Genomic DNA, 18,903 nt, shown 5'->3' with positions numbered 1-18,903 from the left:
CAACATCTTAAAGGCACCAGCATGTTTTTATTTACAAGGCACTACTGTCTTTGTTGAAGTCACAGCTAACTGCACGACACCAGATCCCAGAAAAGGTTCCTTAGATCAGCTGTGACCTGAGAAACACAGAGATATCCCTCTGAGGGATTTAAGTTGTTGATATTATTCATAGTATGTGTGATTGTTTTAGTTCAAGTGTCTGTGCATGATGATCGTGGCTCTCTGACTTTGGATTTCTTGTTGGTCTGTTTTTGAGTGGATTGGTTGCTTTGCACAGGTGTGACATGTGTGACGGGTGCCATTGTTTTCATTTTTGTAAATACACTGTCATTGTCTGGGACTAACTGACATTAAAGGAGTGAACATGATCAAATGAAGATGTCAGATTGCCTGTATCTTCTCTTTGTCCCTGACTCATTTACTATACACCAGTTACTAACACCCTGTGTAGGCCAGCTCTATACAAAGGCCTCTGTTTGAACTCTTCACCCTTCAATGATAAAACTATATTTTGTTATTGCTTCATTGGGAGGACTCACTGGAAGTGCACACTTGCTGGTAATGTCAGCAATCTAGAAACTAAAGCTTCTAGTTGAAATGCTACATCTAAAGAGCTATTACCAAGTGTGTGTAACACTGAGTTGATCTCTTCAGCCAAACAGATACACACAGTCTTGCCAAAAAAAAATCTGAAAATCTTCCCAACACGCACAGAGGAAGAAGTGCCTCCTGAATGCAATGAAGTCAGAATAAAGCTTTCACCTCATGAACAGGAACATATAACTCCTCTCATTTCTCTTTCTCTCTATCTATATATCTGACAAAGCTTTACTTAAGTGTGCTTATTTAGCATTATCATTATCAAGGAGTGTATTTTAATAAATGGTTCATAACACACGACAATGCAGTTGTACATATGAGTGTGTATTGTTTGTCAACAACCACAGCTTCTCCAGTGGGCACCCATTGGTGGAGGCTGGTGTATGAACAAATAATGACTGACAGGAAAAAAGCTGTGCTGTCAATACTGTACATTCATAAACACTTAGAGCTGCTTATAGTGTATTACAAACCATTTACTACATGTTTGTATGCTGCTTATAAATGCCAAACAGGAGGACTTAAAGCTTTACCATTTATCCCTCTAACTCTCCTCACGTCCATTCAGCATCCTGCAGAGTAATCTTGGAAAAAATACTGTAGTAAATATCAAAGACCGCCTCAGCACTGCTCAGCAGCCATTATTTGCATATTTCTCAAAAATCCCATTTCTGCTCTGACCGAGGCGTGCTGGTCCCATTAATGATTAGCCAGATGATGAAGCCATTATTGACTGAACCTGAGCCTGTGCCTCATGGAACATTAAATACATCACTTCCTCTCAAGGGGCCTGACGCGGCTCTCACCCAGCTTCCCTTTAGGCTGCAGTCAGGAAATGAAAACAGCCATTAGAATCGAAGCAAGCCAGAGTGCTGGAGGAGCTGGAAACAGGGGCCTCCGCATGCTTCAGTGCAGGTGTGGATACAGCTCACTGTTAGCTCTGGTGGATCAAACGGTCGTTGCTTGTGGTGGAAACCCTTGAGGCATCAAACTGTAATGTAATCAACCCTGTATGAGTGAGCTGTAGCACTGCCAGCACTACTGACAAAACACTGTAATGTCTCTCTAACGTCTCATAGTGACTTTAAAGTAATCTATAGCTAGTTCCTGTCATGCTCCCATCATGCTCCTGTAGTGGCTTGCAGTGTCCGTATAGCCTCTGGCATCTTTCTGTAACATATCAGTAGTTCTTCCTATTCTTAAACAGACTCTTCGTATTTGCCAATGGATTGACATTTGGTGAACAGTCAGGGGGGTTTTTTCAAGCGTGCTCCAATATAAGCCGTCTCTTTTCTAATCTGTATCGTGTCCGGCTCAGGCCTGCTAAGATTCCCAACCACACCCCATCTCCCTCTCACCGCCGAGGGGAGCACAAATGATGGTACACACCGCCTCACCACCGTCCGTCTGTCGGCCTTACAAAACGCTTTGTGTCGCTCCAGGCCTGTGAGCTATAATGTCATTGTTGTTGCCATTATTGTCGAAGCGATCTCTCTCTCTCTCTCTCTCTCTCTCTCACGCACACACACACTGACGCACACACACACACACACTCGCACACACATTCCCTTCGCGGTTGCAAAAACCTCCCCTGGTAAAGCCGCTCCAGCCTGTATGCGTGCGTAAAAGGAAAATCAGCGGTGTTGGATGTGTAAACTGAGGGATGGGGTGCAGCCCCCATTGATGAAAACGAGTGGGTGAAGGATGGATAATGCTATGATTCATCACCAGCACCCCCCACCTTTCTCTCTCTCTTTCTCTCACTCTCTCTCTCTCCCCCACCTCCACCACAGCACTGTCACACCTCATCCTCACGGCCCTATCTACACCTGTAACACGTTCGACCCTGTTTCGGGTCATCTCCACTGACTGTGACTGTATATTGTTCTCATTTATCGATCCATTCGATCAGCATCAAGCGAGCCGGCGTGTTTCTGGTGATGCTGACTTCTTTAAGAAACACATTCTGAGCTGTTACTGCTCCACTGTGCCTCATATTGGTGGGTGCATTTTGGGGAACACACCGCCTCTTTAAAACGAACCTACAAGTGTAAAATGATGGCAGAACAGAGCTGCATCGGCTGATGGTGACTGGATGTGATGGGAGTGTGGGCTGACCACTCCATTGGTTACACTGGGTTGTAATGGGCAGCTCGCTGTACAAGGGACGCCTCTCTATCGGGGATTGCTATGCGTTACGCGTTCTAACTTCCGCGGAAAAGGAAAAATGTTGCACTTACTTTAGCATGGCTTGTTCTTTCTCCTCTTCCTCCTTTTGCCGAGCCATCACTGCCATGATGATCTTCCTCTCCTCCTCCGTGAGATGGCTGAGGTCCGGTAGATCCGGCATGGATGGCGGCACGGTGGGTGGGCGAGGGCCACCCTGGGGCCCCACCGAAGCGGACATCTTTTCCACCACCACCCCACCTCCTCCTCCTCCTCCTCCTCCTCGGCGAGTCGTTTCGGCTGACAGGTTCCCCGGAGCGTTTCGGAGCCACACCTCACGACATGGTCCGCGGGCAGAGCGGCAGCGGCAGCGGCAGCCGCAGCTCTGGCGAATAGTGCAAGCCGCTCATGGTTGCAGGCACCCTCGGTTGTGCTTTTGTTTGTCCTCTCTGGGTGTATCTCCCACCACACTCTCGTCGTCGTTCCCCCCCACCCCCCGCCTGCCCGCCTCTCCCCTCCACCGCCCGGATTCACGGGGAGCCCATCTCCGTTTTCACGCCTGGAGTTGAGTCGAGCTGAGGGGGCCCCTGGATCACTCGCTGGACTGTGGTGCCTCCGCCGTCGTCGGACTGGAGCTGGATGTTACGGCGGTATAGGCGGAGTCCGTGCTGCTCCTCTCTCTCTCTCTCTCTCTCTCTCTCTCTCTCTCTCTCTCTCTCTCAGTCAATGGGAATGCAGCCCTCCTCTCCTCTTTTTGCGGAGGCGCGCTTACTCATGTGAGAATGGGGTCCTCACCATCATCATATGCAAGCACGACCGTTACTGTTGCTACACACACACACACAGGCAAGCAGGCACACACACACGCGCACCCTAGTGTTTCATCAACCACACGCACAAACACACGCGCAGGGACGCACAGACGCACACACTCGGCACACGAAGTTCCGGAGTGCCTTTAACAGTCATAACCAGCTGGAATATTCGATTCTCGCGATACTTGGTCGCTTTCAGTCATTCAAATAAATCATACATTAAAGCGTGTTTTATAAACCACGTGCAGCTTACATCGCAGTGACAGCAGAGACATGATTCAGCTGTCCGTCGTTAGGCTTCAGCCATTCATCAGTTTCAGCACCATGGACAGCAGCTGGCCCAGAACTGCACCGTGGTCGGTCTCACACTGGGTCTTCCACTTCTTGCCGTGGAGCTCTCAGCCCGCAGAGTATCTGTGCAGTTGTACCTGCCTCATGGCTTCGTCATGGCTTCCAGAAACACGGCTGATCAGATAACCCTCCTCTGTTTGGCACAAGCAGTTGTTGCACACGTGTTGATTATTTCATTTTATGAAGCTTTTTTTTTCTTCTCCCCTTACGTGCTTTGCTTATGCCAGTTTAATAAACTCTTGCTGTCCCTTCGTTTTGTCACTTGATGTACATTTCATGTGAGGAAGTGTGGTGGGCTTTAGCATGAGCATCTTATTGAGATTACAGTGTTTCAAGTGTGGTTAGTCTGTGTTTGTGTTCTGTTTCACCTGGCTGCAAAGCAAATTTTCTCTTGAGGGCGGTAAAACTAAAACTGAGCACTGTGACAGTTCTGTGCAGTGTAATGTTATCTTTTAATTATCTATCATGTCTACAGGGACAAAGCACACTGATGCGACATCTCTTCCTTTATCTTATTTTATGGGTGAACTTTCTATTTGTTGGTTAAGTCAAATTAATTGAAAGTTTGAGGCGTGAGAGAAACTTTGGAGGACTGTATAACTGTTGTCAGATAACCTTTGAGACGTTGAAGCTGCCTGCTCCATCAAACAGCTGCTGTCCAATAATAGCCTCAGTCAGAATCGAGCCCCCCTCTCGGCTCGTTTTGCATTCAGATCCAGACTCTCAGGCTATACCGATCCGGAGCTGGCACCGGTTTCTCCCCGATGACGTAATGCCGGCTGAGTGGCTGAGTCCATCCAGCAGATGGCATTAACCCCGGCTGCTGCCACCCAGCCTCCGTCGAGTGACGTCACCGAGGAGGTGACTGTACCGCGGTGACGTCAGCTTCCCGTGCTGCAGAATTTTGTCATCATTTAGGTCGTGACTAGGGACCACCAGCCCTGAGTGACACAGTCGTGCTACAGCAGAGCAGATCTTTGGTGCAGACCTCAGAGTATAAATACACCCTGAGTGCAAGCTGTAGGAGGACAGAGTTAATGGCTCTTTTCCATACATTAAGAATGGGCTCAATTAGCTGTGATAATGCTCATTATTAGAAAATGGTAAACAAAAAAAAAAGAAAAAAAAACGTTTTGAAAACTGGATGCATGCACAATTATGCAATATTTAATGCCATGACTTAATGCATGAGAGGTATTGTGACACTCAGGTTTTCACTGCATGGTGGACCCAGATGAAAGTGCACCAGGCCCTGAACTTGACTTGTCAGACTGGAAACAGTCACATCTCCTCCCTGAGTAAAGGTGAACTACAGAGAGAAAAGATGTGGTAGTTGTTGGTGGTGTGTGGGAAAGATTTCACAGGAACATTGAAAGGCTGCAAATAAGTGATGACCTTATTCCTCCCTGCCAGTGAAAAAAGAAGAAGGGCAGATTTACCTATCTTCAGCAAAAAATAAAAAATAAAGATCAGCCCAAACTTTACAGCCACTTTTTCAGTATGAGTGCTGTCTCATTCTCTGGGATGCTGAGGGAAAAAAAAAAAAAATCCTTACTCTGCAAAACAAGATTGTAGGAAATGAATAAGCATGAAAGAAGTGAGGGATGTTGGTGTAGGCTGGGTACTACAGGTGAGAGAGCCCCCTGCTGGACACCAGGGGCTGTGACGTCTTCAATCAAAAGCTACATTTATTTATATCACACTTAACATTTTTGTTCAAGGGGGATTGAGCAACGTTATTTTGGGAGTAAAAGTATGGAAGGCTAACAGCATCCTCTGAGGGAGTTTCAGTTGATTTGTACCATAAGTCTTTCATTTGAAAAATGGACCTAAAATCCTGTTAAAATGATGCAACAGCAGAAAAAAAAACACCAACACGCTCTGATAAAAAGGACAAAATAACTGGAGGTGTTTCAAACAGTCAAAAGTGTCAAAAGTAATGCTGAAGAATCTAAGTATTGTCACCAATACTTAGATAAGCGAATGTGAAATGTCACTCTTTTGTCAGTCACCGTTGGAACTAGTTTGTGTAATATTCAGTAGTGGATAGAAAATCTTTTTGGTTGGGTTACATTGTGATGATGAAGTAAAGTAAGTAAACTGCTACTAAGATATTCCCACAGAAACTGATGGACGTCTCCATATCCAAGACTCTCCAACAGCATACTGACATCTAGTGGACAGATGGAAGCACTGCATGTTAAAACGTGACAAACTGTTACAACTAGTGTGAATTACGTGACAATGCTGTTTCTCAGGAGTATACTAGTGGTCTGTTTTGTTGCTTTTGAATTCAATGATTCATTTGAAACAGGACAAATGCATTGTTTCTTTAAGGAAAATTACAAGTGTCAACCGGGATCATAAATTATACTGATTCATTTAAGATGTGAATATTCCTTTGAGCAAAAACTACAGCAAAGCAAACATCATTGAGGAGCGTTGAAGAACATTTTACCAAGAAACATCATCATGGTTACGTGAAGTGTCTCAGATGCAGGTCTCGGAAATACTGGAAGAAAGCATGAAGGCAAGTAGATAAAACACACTCTGAGAGTTGAAATAACACTGCAGCAGCACGACAGGAAGTATCTTATCAGCTTTTATTGTCTTCTACAAAATAATGTGTAGCATTTGAACAGAAAAACAGTGAAACTGGACATGGCGGCCTGGATATATCCTGATTTATAACTTCTATGCAAAGGAAGATGACAATTAGAAGGGAAACGTTTATTCTCTTCAGGAAGTAAAAAAAAAAGCAAAAAAAAAGCAAAGATTTCACAAGATGACACAAGAAGGTTTGTGGGAAGTGTGGTCTTAATTTAGAGAGTAAAGCAGAGTGAAGACTGCCAATCATCTTAACAGTGGACTCTTTTATTTATGGCAGCTGTAATAGTGTAACATTTAATTTGACAATGGTCTTTCTTTTAAAACGCTATACATCAGAGCTTTAACAACGGCAACACAAACTTTTCACACTGACATTGACAATGGTCAGAGAAACACAAATGAAAAGCATCGTATCACTGCATGTATCCATTCAATCCAACAGAGAATGAAAGGCCTCCAAGCTGCATTTCCTTTCTAATCATCCAGACTCACAGTGCCACCTAATGTGCGCTTTTAGCAGATTGGAGGACAGTCTGTAAAATTGTCAACAATTTCAGTGGCTTTTGGGGTAGAGTGATATAAAACTAAGACATATGTCATTTAGGCCCAACATGTAACCTATAATCTTTCCAATGCTTACAGAGTCCTCTTACACATTAAAAAAAAAAAAAAAAAAAAAACATTTTGTTCCTGGTTAGTTTTAGGAGACTTCAGTGGACATCTCATGAGTGTCAGACACAGAATAAATACAACAGGAGCTCTTGAAGATTTCTTTTCTTTATTTTTCTCTCTTTTTTTTTTTTTTTTTGTTTTGTTTATTTGACCCAGATCTGTTGGGATTAACTCTATCTACTTCTTAATGACCTCTGTGTCCACATCCTCTGTGCGGGACACCACTTTTCCATCAACGATCTCCTCGATCACCACCTTCCTCCGCTGGGTTACGACTGGTTGAGCTGCAGATGAAAACACAGCAAAATTTAATATGTAATCTATTTCATTTTTATGAGCAAAGAGCTAAAAATACTGCATTGATGTGAACTTACGTTTGACAGTTGTCACAACAGGTCTCCTAGAAGACAGACAAAAGTTATGTTTTTAGCATTCAAGGAAGAGGTAAAGAATAGATTTGTATAATAGATGTTTTGGGAAACAGGCTCAGCCCGGTTAGCTTAGCTTGTAGCGCCAAAAAGGTCATTGATTAACACTTTATATGTTGTTAACAATACTGTGCAGGCATAATATTAGTTTACTTCAGAAAAAAAGTCCAGCTACGGATAAATCATACATCAAGTTGGACGTTTTGTGACAAACATCTCACTAAAGAATTCCCTTACTTTACATCCTCTCCGTCCAGAAGTCTTCTGTACTCAGCGATCTCCATCTCCAGCCTGGTCTTGATGTTGAGCAGCGCCTGGTATTCTGCGGCCTGCCTCTCGATGTCCGCCCTCACCTGGCTGAGCTCGACCTCCAGGCTGTTGACAATGGCCTGGAGCTGGCTCAGCTGCAGGCTGTAGCGGGACTCCGTCTCTGCCAGCTGGCCCTCCAAGGCAGCTTTCTGCACGGGAGGAAAAACACAGCAGGAGATATGAGAGCAGCTTCCTCCAGTATGGACTTGTGCATCTGTGTATGTGCCATCTGAATTACCAGGCTGAGCTGGGACTGCAGTTCAATCTGAAGTGCCTGCAGGGTCCTCTTGAGCTCGGTGATCTCACTTCGGGAGGTCTGGAGGGTCTCTGAGCTGGATGCCACCTGCTTATTCAGCTCATCAAACTGGAAGACATGAAATTGGACATGAAAATTGTCAGAAAGCTATTCAGGCTACTTAGGAACCATTTGATGTTAATATAATGGTAAAGGCCACATCTTCACTGGATATGAAGGCATGAGATGATATGAACATGGTATCATGAGGTTAAAGGTATCATCTCATTCGCCTCACCTTGACCTTGTACCAAGCCTCCATTTCACGGCGGTTCTTGTCAACGATGCCCTCATACTGATTTCTGATGTCCTCCATGATCACAGACAGGTTCTCCTGAGGCCTGGCATCCACCTCCACGTTCACAGAGCTGGCAGAAACTTGGCTACGCAGGGCTGCAAGATCCTACAGGCGGGACAACAGAGCCAAAGGTCAGGTAAGGTCAGACATGAAAACCACACGAAAAGTAAATGTAGCCATGAGTTTCTGAGAAACAGACAACTCGACCACAGAAATTCTGAATTTGGTATGACCATTAGTTTATGGTGGTTAATGTCAGCTAATATCAGCACACTTTAAACGGATAGATGATGTATAATTAATATTTCTGAGTTACTTCAATGACTTTTTGACTCTTGACTATTACTTGCGCAAGTATGATCACGGGAAAGTTTTATGTTTGTTCGCCTCAAACAGTCAGAATGCCTTACTGTAGGTTAGCCGTAAGCTAGCGAATGACGTCAGGCACCTAGGGCGTGTGTGTCTTATGTGTTTGTGCTCAGTTTAGTTCAGTTTGTGCTCAGTTTGTGCTCTTTTTCCCCTCTCCTTACTGTATGTTCATGAAGTAAAGTGATAACACCCAACAATGGAGGTCTGCACGCCACAGACAGGTTGAGAAGCAAGAGCGAAGACAGATCCAGTTTTAACTCCCAAAACTAAAAAAAAAATAGTCTCTTTAGCCTGCTGGTAAATGGCTCCAGATCAGAGGAGAATGTGCTGTGACTGCGGGTGTTTATTTCTCCGGCTCTCTCCTCCAGAGCTCCCTGGCACTCAGCAGCTGTCCGTCAGTGACGGTGATTAATCCCCTCCTTCCACACAGTATTCTGCAAAATCCTGCGATATGCACAAGTTTTTCCCTAAATCTGAACTGATTTTTGACTCATGTGTCACCCTGCTTTGCACTGACTGTATGTAATTGCACCTCACAAAAAATGTGCTTCTCATCCTGTGTAACCACACTACTGCTTTGTCAGCATCTCATTGAGTAAATAGACAAATCAACTGAATATCATGTGAGATGTGCTGTTAACAGAGGATGTGTGAGTGCTTTTTGGAGGTACCCTGGTAGCTTCTAGTTCTCTGACAACTGGAAGGCACAGCAGACCATCCAAAGTGTTTTACATTACCTGCTGTTTGTACAAGCAAAAGATAGCATTCTTTGGAGGTATTTGACAAATGTTGACTGTCTCTTGAAAAACTTTTTCTATTTATCCACAGAACAAGATTCATGCTTTGTTCTGCAGTGCAGAAACTGATGAGCATGAAGAAACTGAGGAGCACTGGCTACCTGAGCTCACAGAGATGCAGTGATGCTATTACCTCAGCATGGTTCTTCTTCAGGTAGACCAGCTCCTCCCTCAGGCCCTCCACCTGCATCTCCAGGTCAGAGCGGGTAGTGGTCAGGTCATCCAGTACCTTGCGCAGTCCACCAATGTCCACCTCCACTGACATGCGCACTGCCAGCTCATTCTCAAACCTGTATGGAGGGCACAGAGGGTCATGTTGCTGCACCTGCACAAATGGTGTTACCACCAACAAAAAAGAAGCTCCACCAAAACCGGTTACACCTGTTTTATCACTCTGCTCACACCCCTGTGACAATATGTGCATATAGACTGGAACGACTGAAAGAACATGCTGCTAATTACCACATCATTTCGAGTTGCAGACTTTTTCCATTATAAAACAGTAAAGCTTACTTTTGACATTTCCACTCACTTGATTCTGAAGTCCTCTGCTGCCAGTCTGGCATTGTCAATCTGCAGCATCAGCCTGGCATTGTCATTTGTGGCAGCAGCGATCTAAAAAAAAGAAGAAAAAAGTAATGTCACTGGGTTCTTATACCGCATATAATACAGCTACAAAGGTATGTTAGTGATAGTGTGTAAAACATGGGCTGGCAGGGTTTCGTTGAGAATGGCTGGCTTCACGCCTGACTTGCATTCCACTGAAATTACTTTCACTCTGGATGGCATCAGACAATGGAGTCAAAGTGTTAAATATCTTGGCAGCATTTGTGGATTGTAATGAGAAATACAAAACAATAAGAGGCTTTAGTTTTTAAGTTTGGTACACCTAACTCTTTTCTAACTTTAACTCAGGAGGCAGAGCAGCTTCTCCACTAATCAGACGGGTGGTGGTTTGATCCAGACTCTGCTGAGTCAGTGAGCACACAGTATGTTAATGAGGGAAGCCACATAATAAGAGATAAAAGAATTTCTTTAAAGGCTCATATTCTAATCTGTGGAGGAGGAGCCCACCTTAAACTCTGCTCTCACCCCTTCTTGGTGCAGTGCCACATATGGAGTTATATCAGGAGGATGTAATATGATACATATATGAAATGATTCATCTTTATTTGGTGGTTGTTTCGGGGGTCGTAGTTTAATGACATTGTTTTATTAAATTCAACGTTTTATTATTATTATAGATTAAAAAAAAAACCTGAGAAATCTAAAGAAAGAACACATCAATTACAACAACGGCAGCAGGTCACATGAAGAGTTTGAAAAAACATTAAAGTTATCGTTGTATCCTTCTGATCGTTTTTAACCTTGTTTCGTAGCAGTACAATAAAGATTAATCCCTTAAAGCCATATTTCTGAGACTGATGCGGGGAAAGCTTACCTTTCTGCGCAGGTCCTCGATGACTGCCTCATACCTGCTGTAGTCCCTGACGGTGGGGGTCTGCTTCTCGTACCACTCGCGGATCTGACGCTCCAGCTGCGCATTGGCGCTCTCCAGGGAGCGCACCTTGTCCAGGTAAGAGGCCAGGCGGTCATTGAGGTTCTGCATGGTTATTTTCTCGTTGCCCGTCACGCCAAAACCGTTGCTGCCACCTCCGACACCTGCGAGCACCCCGGCCAGGTCAAAGCCAGCGCCAATGCCGTTGGAGGCGTAGGAGATCCGGACGTTTTTACCACCTGCGCCGCCATAGACGCTCGTACCCCGCCTGGAGCTAGTGATTGTCGGCGAAGAGGACAGGGACACGGTGGATAACCCAGAGCGGAACAGGGTGCTCATGTTGACGTCTGTTCTGACTCAATTCAACTTGTCAAACCCCAAGAGTGATGCGAAGGAGATGGTGCTGAGGTGGCCGGGAGGATGGACTTTATAGCCTCTTCCCGGAGGTGGGAGCGGCCGAACAGGTAGGTGGAAAGATGCTGCTGGCCACCATCACAGGTGAGCGCACACAGGGCGTGGCAGGTTGGTATTCAGGTTTACCGGCCGCCTCATAGAAGGGGTGTCAGAGGCGAGTAAGGCGTGTGTGACAGCCTTCAATCAAGCTGTCACCTTTAATTAAACATGTCTGATACACTTAATCTCAGGTCTGTGGCAGTCTCTGGCTAATTTCCCCCAAACTTAAACACTGTGATTTCATGGTGTCATTTATACATTTGTCTTACAAAAACTGACTCAAGTAATAAGCATTAGTATACTATGTGTCCATTTAACTTTTGTAATTACTATTAAGTACAAGAAAAATGAAGTTATCCGTGATTAGCATGCAGCTATCGGTCCATTAGTGTTCAATTCTTAACCAAATTGATGATATTGATTTTAAAACTTTGAACATTTCCCTAAATATTCAAACCTAAGTCAGTGTATTACTTTGATTTGACAGAAATAATGAAATTTGTCCGTTATTCTGTGTTTTTAAAGGCTAAACAGAGCTCTGCATGCAGCAGTGTGAGGCTGTGCACCATAGGGATGTAGGTGCTTTCAGCTAAACGCTCACATCAACAGCTGACATGCTCGTAATGACAATATGCACAACATGTTAAGCAAGTAATGTTAACCATGTTCACCATTTTAGTGTAGTGTGTTAGCTTGATAACATTTTCTGAATAGCAAACTATTGGACAAACAAAACGCTGAACTCGATTTTAACACGAGAGGAAAAAGATCGCCTAAGTCAGCAGGCTGCATCCTCTGGGGATCATGAATATCTGGACAAAATACAGTGGCAGTACAACCAATAGCCGTAGAGACATTTCAGTCTGGACCAAAGTGGTGGCCTGACCAACACTGCCATCCCTGGAGCTGCAGCACTAGCTTAGCATGGCTAAAAAGTGAAGGATCCTCTACAGCTGTTATGTGTGAACCAGTGAAAGGGTGGATCATTTAAACAGAGGTGAGAAGGGTTTGATCCCTGTGAGCTGTATGTGCTTGTATACAAAGGGAGTTCATTTTCCTTCTTTGCTCATTCATTCAAACATGCTATAAATATTCTCCCACATTTGCATATGTAACTGTTTACACATGCAGTGCGCTGCCAGTCAAGGCTCTTGAAGTCTTGCCATGGAGTTATTTAATACTTTGCTTTAATTAAAATGATTTGATCTTGTTGGGTAAAGGCACAAAAGAGATCACACAGGTAATTGCTCCAAAAACATATTTATTTCCAATGTTTTGCTGCCTCAGGCTGCTGCGGTTGCATAAGCTATTCTAGGTGAACCCTTGTGCATACTCTTGGTCTTCATTAATTTGGTGTCAAAAGTTGGATCAGCAACTTGACCTTTTTAGGTTCATGCCGGCATGTGAGTTCTCATGAACTCCAAAGGAAGTGAGGAGTTTGCTAAAATGTAGACGTTAACAGAAGAAAAACTTTTCTTGTGTGTCAGTAAAGGTTTCTTTTGTGTTGAAGGTAGTGGGCAAAGTATTTATTCCTATTTTACTTCATCTTTAATATCATTCATTCTATGCAATGTTTTGCAGAGCAGCTAACCTGAGCTTTTTTTATACAGTGGCTTTGTGCACAATGGTTTTACAGATACTGAATCCATGTTTTCATATGCCTGTAAACCTGGTGTGTGTTGACAGAAATGTTCTTTATGCTGTACAAACAGACTGCAAACAGGACTTTTCAAGATCTGATCTGTCAGCACAATGCTGCTGATAATTGAGAATGTTTTCTTTCATGTACAGCACTTCTTAGTGGTGCTATAATTCATGAGATTGAATGATCTTTTCATCTTAAAGTGCACTGTCTAACCAAAATCTGAAGAAGGATTTGACTAAAAACACGAAAAGTTTCAGCGCCTCGTCTTTCACATAAAGACAGAGGTCTGCAAGTCTTCAGATAATAATTGTTTCAAGCCATGTTGTGGTTTGATGATATCCAGGCAGGCCTGTGTTGACCACTCTGTCAGCATGTTTTAATCCAAGGGACCTCAACACACAATACGTGTACTGCAGAGGCCAGTCACAAAAAAAACAGCATGTTGTCTGAGTCCCCAGTTGCAGTTGCTCAAGAGTAGGATTTTGTACTGGGATCCAGGATAACTGCCAGCGACGGTGTTCTGGTGCTCACAAAAATGTCATGACCCTCAAAATGTTTTGTAATTTTTGTCTTTGTGTCTCCTGAAAGTTGCTGTTGGCAGCAAGTGGGCTGCTCCAGGATAAACAAGGAAACTATGAAGACTGTATTCTATTTTTCATAGTAGCTGCCAAGCAGCATTGTTTAAAACACAAATTAAATCACTCCGAAACTGAATCTGATCCAATTCCCATGAAACATGTTTGTTTTCATAACTGCAGGCATTTATAAAAACACATAAATCATTTATTTCAAGTAGTGTGGACCATAATCTGTAGATTTTTTTACCTACCTTTCACATTGCTCAGAGTTCATGAGAAATGTAGGAAACCTGCAGTAAACCAGTCCTTCGAGGCTATGTTTGCTCTGAAGTTATAACAGTACAGAGCCAGAGTTCTGTGTGAGCATTCATTAAGAACTGATAGAAGCACTGACATGTAAATGCCCCCCAAGGCAAATAAAAACTCATCACATAAGTTTGTCTAATATACATAAACTTTGCCTAGCAACACAGAGGCTGACAGAGTCAGCTGGTAAATGGACTGCTGTTATATAGCACTTTAGTTGACTGACAACTGAAAGCACTCTGCAGCACATGCCACATTCACCCATTCACACACACTCACACAGGAGTTTTTGGAGACCGAAGCAGAGCTAAAAGAAATGTCGGCCATACCTTCATCAGCTGGCCAGAAACATGACTCCAACTGAACGCAAATGTTGCTCTGGACCTTCTACATATTCAAAATATCAACTTCATGTTGTGATTGTTTTTCAGGGTTGTTTCCACAGCTTGTTTTGCTGTTCCCATGTGGCCAAAAAAAAAAAAAAAAAAAAGGTTAATGCAGATGATAGTGAAACTAAGAACAGGCTGGCATAAATTTTCAATTAGGGTTACAATGACGAGGGTATTAAACCAGGATTGACACTCAGCCTTTAAACAAGAGTTATAATCACTAACGAGGATAACACCAACACCGGAGCTTAAACTAGGGACTTAAGGTGAGTCTGTGGAATAAAACCCTGAGAGCGTGGCTCTGCTCTATTCCTAATAAGTGAGAAACAGGATCATCTCCAGATCTGCAGGACTAAGTATGACACAGGAGCTAAAATTAGGATTAGGCCTATACATTAGCCTTTTGTTTGTCCTTTTCTTCCTGTGAGATCAAGATCACTCTTTAGTCTTAATGGCAGAGTTTCCGATGCATTCTGCGCTTTGTCCATTTTGTTCAAGTCTCCCCTCTAGTGGCTAAATTTGGAAAACTGCACACGTAAGCAAGAGTTAAAGTAAAACTGACAAAGTCGCAAGATTTGTTGACCCCCGTGTCATTACGTTAAACTGCCCTGCTTGGAATGCACTGTAATGTCAGACTTAATGACACAACCAAGGTCATTGCAGAGATTACCTGGCTAAACCTAACAATGCTAATAGTGAAACAGTAGCTGTGTCCCAATTCAGGGGCTGCATCCTTCGGAGGATGGATTTGAAGGCCGCTTACGTCATAACGCTGCGCGAAGGCTGTCCCAATTCGTCCAAATTCGAAGGATCCTCCAAATGCAGCCGACAAATGCGTCCTCCTTTTCCCTGTATTTGGAGGATGCGTCGCTACTATCCTTCACGGCCTCCCATATCCCAAGATGCTTTGCGCACCGATTGTTTTTTTTAATAATGGCGACCTGTTGATATGAGGAGCTCAGTTAACAGTTAGCCTTATTAAAACTCTTCACTTACAAATGTTACAAGCTCGCATGTCAACTAATATCTTATTTTGGGTGAATACTCGATTGTGATTGGCTGCAGGGTCTCCGTTAAAATGTGTAGCCTGATTGTTCTAAATTATTGCGCTGGCTCAAACTGCAGGTTCTGTGGCCAGAGCCGGTTACCTTGGCAACGCGTCACAACGAGCGATATTAAATAGTCCACTCAGCGGCCTCTTGTGAAAAACTTACGATGTTAACGGTAAAAAAACAACATTAACGTATTAATAATTGATTTAATATTTATTTCTTTCGTAAGTGACCATGGTATAAGCGGGATAACGCCCTTCGAGGTGTCCATTATCAGAAATGAATGGACGACGAGGAGGCGTGAACCGTCCGACGCGAAGCTGTGAAGATATTCACATCAGGTGAATTTGTAAGTTGTATAATAGGCTACATTTCGCACAAGCGATAGGAGCTGTACGGGCGCATCTCTGCACCCCGTACGTGTGTTTTTCCCGGGTTAGGAGGGAAGAAGCTATGACGTCGTGACGCAATCAGGACACGTTCCGAAGGCTAGACCGTCCCATTTACCGATAGTTGATGCGGCCGACGGAGGATCCTCCGCAGGACCCAGCCTACAGAGACCGCGTAGGCTGGGTCCTCCGAAGGATGCAGCCCCTGAATTGGGACACACCTAGTGTTACTCGACAGCATCTCCATTGTCCCAGAATGCCTTGCTGAGTGGCTGGTCTTATGAAGTCATTTGGGTTCATTAATTGCAGTTCAGTTCAAAAGGCTTTATTGGCATGAACCTTTCAAGAAACAAAGCATCAAAATACAATTTGTCCAAATATTTGGGCAGCACGCAATTACAGTACAGTGCATATATTTGTGAGTGAGTGTGTGTGTGTGTGTGTGTGTGTGTGTGTGTGTGTGTGTGTGTGTGTGCTGTCTGTGTAGGTCATTCATTCTGCCTCAGGTTGTGGTAAACTGACACATATTGGCCAGCGAGATATGCCCCGCCTCCTTCTCCTGAGGGTAGTTTTCATTCGGAGACGTCATTCAGCTCACTGAAATCTGAATTTACAGAGTCGAACTTGTTGAAGTAAACGTTCCTTAGCAGCGCATCTCTTACCACAGTGACCACATATTGTGTTTTCTGTATATTGTGTGTGTGTGTGTGTGTGTGTGTGTGTGTGTGTCTTCCTTTTTTGATTGCTCATTTGTGGTCACTGAGCCTGCACTTGGTTTGGATCCTCTGCTCTCTATCTCTGTTGGTAGAAAGATATTTTGCATATCGATAATCTATTTTTAGAGTCAGATAATATTTGAATCTACTGGCTTTTAGTTTTTGTCTTTCCAATGTTCCATGGCTTCTTTACATTGCGTTACAGTTTAATTTACTCTGATGGTGTGTGTAAAGCTGTGTTCAGAGAGCGTCTGACAGAGGACTCTTTTCTGGGCTTAGCTCTCGGGTTTTGGAATGGAGGGTGTCAAGGGGGCTGGATTTAAGATTATTGAACGTTTGAGTGCTTTCATTGGGTTCATTGCTCTCCATGCATTTGTTGGTGTTTTTCCGTGTACTTGTAAAATGCATAGAATTCTGCCTGTAAAGATTCTGCTGTTCATCACGTTGTCACGTTACCACACATTAGCAGACTAGATCAAACAAAGAGGTGCCTCTTCTCAGCTTACCCTGTCACTTTACCAGACATACCCACACCCCATCCACCAGCCCCTTGGTTGACCCCACTGACTGCTGCTAACAAGTACACAGCCCTGACTTGTTCAGCTGTTTGAAGTATTTGCCCATCCTTGTTCTCCATGACACTGAATGGCAGCTGAGTGTGGCACTCCTAGCGTAATTGTTTTGTGAGAAGCAAATAGTGTGTAACCCTGAGGTGCTTTGCGAAATGTCAGGCAGACAAAGACGAGGATAATAGTTTTTCAGGCCCTGTCACGGTACTTCTATGTATTAGAAAGCAAATTTTTAATGGTGCTGACTTTGATGTCATTGTTTTAGAGGTCCTTACGCGTAAAATCAGCAATTTACACAGTGTGAAACTCAATTTAAGATCAGGTTACGGTAACACTTCAGAGTAAGGGTACAAATCTTATACTTAAGTAATGATTAAATAATGATTAAGTAGTGATTCATGATGATAGAATGCATGAATTAAAGCAGGGTGTATCATGAATTCCTGTTGTGCACCATTAACAAACGATCATGTCCCGATGTTTTCAAGTGATCATATCACACATTGTAAATCGTCACGAAGGAATGTTAATTCACACATGAACTGATATGTGACCAAATTAGCTAGATTCCAATTACATAAAACATCAGAGCCATGTATTGTGTTTGCTCAGCCTCTCTGAGAGCTTACCTGTTCTTCTAGAAATATGAGGCTATTTTTTCTAATCAAACTGGTTGTCAGACGCAAATATTTACATCAGAAACACAAGTGCATAAATCCAGGTAAACACACTTTGATATGGCTGAAATCCAGCCTGTCCCTTTTTCTTGATGTGGTCCCTCATTATTATCGAAGAATCAGAGTGGGATGGCACAAAGCAACAGTCATGATGGACATGTTATCTAATCAGCTTCCTCAGTCGGTTATGAGGAGTCACCCTACCGGGGCCCTGTTAACTGATGTTTCTGTGTCAGACACATAAAGCTGTTCCTTTTATCATACAATTAAAGTACCTTCAAAGAGGTTTCTTTCAACTGTATGTCGCATTTGTCTTTGAGACTATAAGCTATGAAATGTATGGAATGGTGTGTGTCTGGGAGTCCTTTAAGTTCTTATCCGCAGGTATGGTCAGCATTTCAGTCTAAGGTGTGGAGGGTTTGGTTAACAGGAGTAAATGGGTATGGGAGAGGTTTTGGCTAAGTGTTTGCACATCACCGTGTCAGCAAAGTGTGTCTGTAAAGTAACTGTGTGACTCAGGCAGGTCAAAGGACATTGAGGACTGCTTTTGGTTATAATGCGAAAACCTTAAGTCGTATTTCTAAACACTTCACACAGAGAAGCACTACATGGCCTAAAGTATGTGGACACCCAAATATTACGCCCATATGTGATTGCTAATGAGATCAACTGCTGATGTTTGGCAGTGAGGCCAAAGATGTTGACTCAAGTTGTTCCACACCAAACTGCCAAAACAATTTCTTCATGTTGAAACAGCGAGTGACCTTCCCCAAACTTTCTCATAGCATATGATTCATGCTGTGGTTAACAAACCAGGAATTGTTCTCGCTTTGCGTGTTACCGTTATCTAGCTAGCTACAGTGAATACTAATACTGCTATAATTACAGAATATTAAAGCTGTATTTTGGCTACTTGAGGTT

General features: G+C 43.5%; 2 protein-coding genes across 21 annotated transcripts in view; both read right to left on the bottom strand.

Annotated features, from left to right (window-relative positions):
- rims1b (regulating synaptic membrane exocytosis 1b) overlaps positions 1-3,694 on the bottom strand; it is a 71,094-nt gene extending 67,400 nt beyond the window's left edge. For all 20 annotated transcript variants that reach the window (XM_076727999.1, XM_076728000.1, XM_076728003.1 and 17 more), the window contains exon 1: positions 2,841-3,694. In XM_076727999.1, coding sequence (XP_076584114.1) covers positions 2,841-3,007 — 167 coding nt within the window. In that variant the 5' untranslated portion in view covers positions 3,008-3,694. The remainder of the gene's footprint in view (positions 1-2,840) is intronic.
- A 3,323-nt stretch (positions 3,695-7,017) lies between these two features.
- On the bottom strand, positions 7,018-11,591 carry krt97 (keratin 97). The gene is made up of 8 exons (XM_076728022.1): positions 11,152-11,591; positions 10,243-10,325; positions 9,844-10,000; positions 8,485-8,649; positions 8,190-8,315; positions 7,880-8,100; positions 7,589-7,614; positions 7,018-7,498 (listed from the first exon to the last, which is right to left on the bottom strand). Exons 1-8 carry the CDS (start codon positions 11,545-11,547, stop codon positions 7,392-7,394), a joined length of 1,281 nt encoding a protein of 426 aa, XP_076584137.1. The 5' UTR covers positions 11,548-11,591; the 3' UTR covers positions 7,018-7,391.
- Positions 11,592-18,903: the final 7,312 nt, after the last annotated feature.

The sequence above is a fragment of the Chaetodon auriga genome, chromosome 4 (genome assembly GCF_051107435.1).
Source record: "Chaetodon auriga isolate fChaAug3 chromosome 4, fChaAug3.hap1, whole genome shotgun sequence".
NCBI classification, from domain to species: Eukaryota; Metazoa; Chordata; class Actinopteri; order Chaetodontiformes; family Chaetodontidae; genus Chaetodon; species Chaetodon auriga.
This window is presented reverse-complemented; position numbering and strand designations above follow the sequence as displayed.

Excerpts from the sequence above, each read along its gene's own strand:
- krt97 (XM_076728022.1), bottom strand. The coding sequence starts at position 11,547 with ATGAGCACCCTGTTCCGCTCTGGGTTATCCACCGTGTCCCTGTCCTCT. Across the intron at positions 10,326-11,151 it reads TCGAGGACCTGCGCAGAAAG|ATCGCTGCTGCCACAAATGA; the intron begins GTAAGCTTTCCC and ends TCTTTTTTTTAG. Across the intron at positions 10,001-10,242 it reads GCAGAGGACTTCAGAATCAA|GTTTGAGAATGAGCTGGCAG; the intron begins GTGAGTGGAAAT and ends CCCTCCATACAG.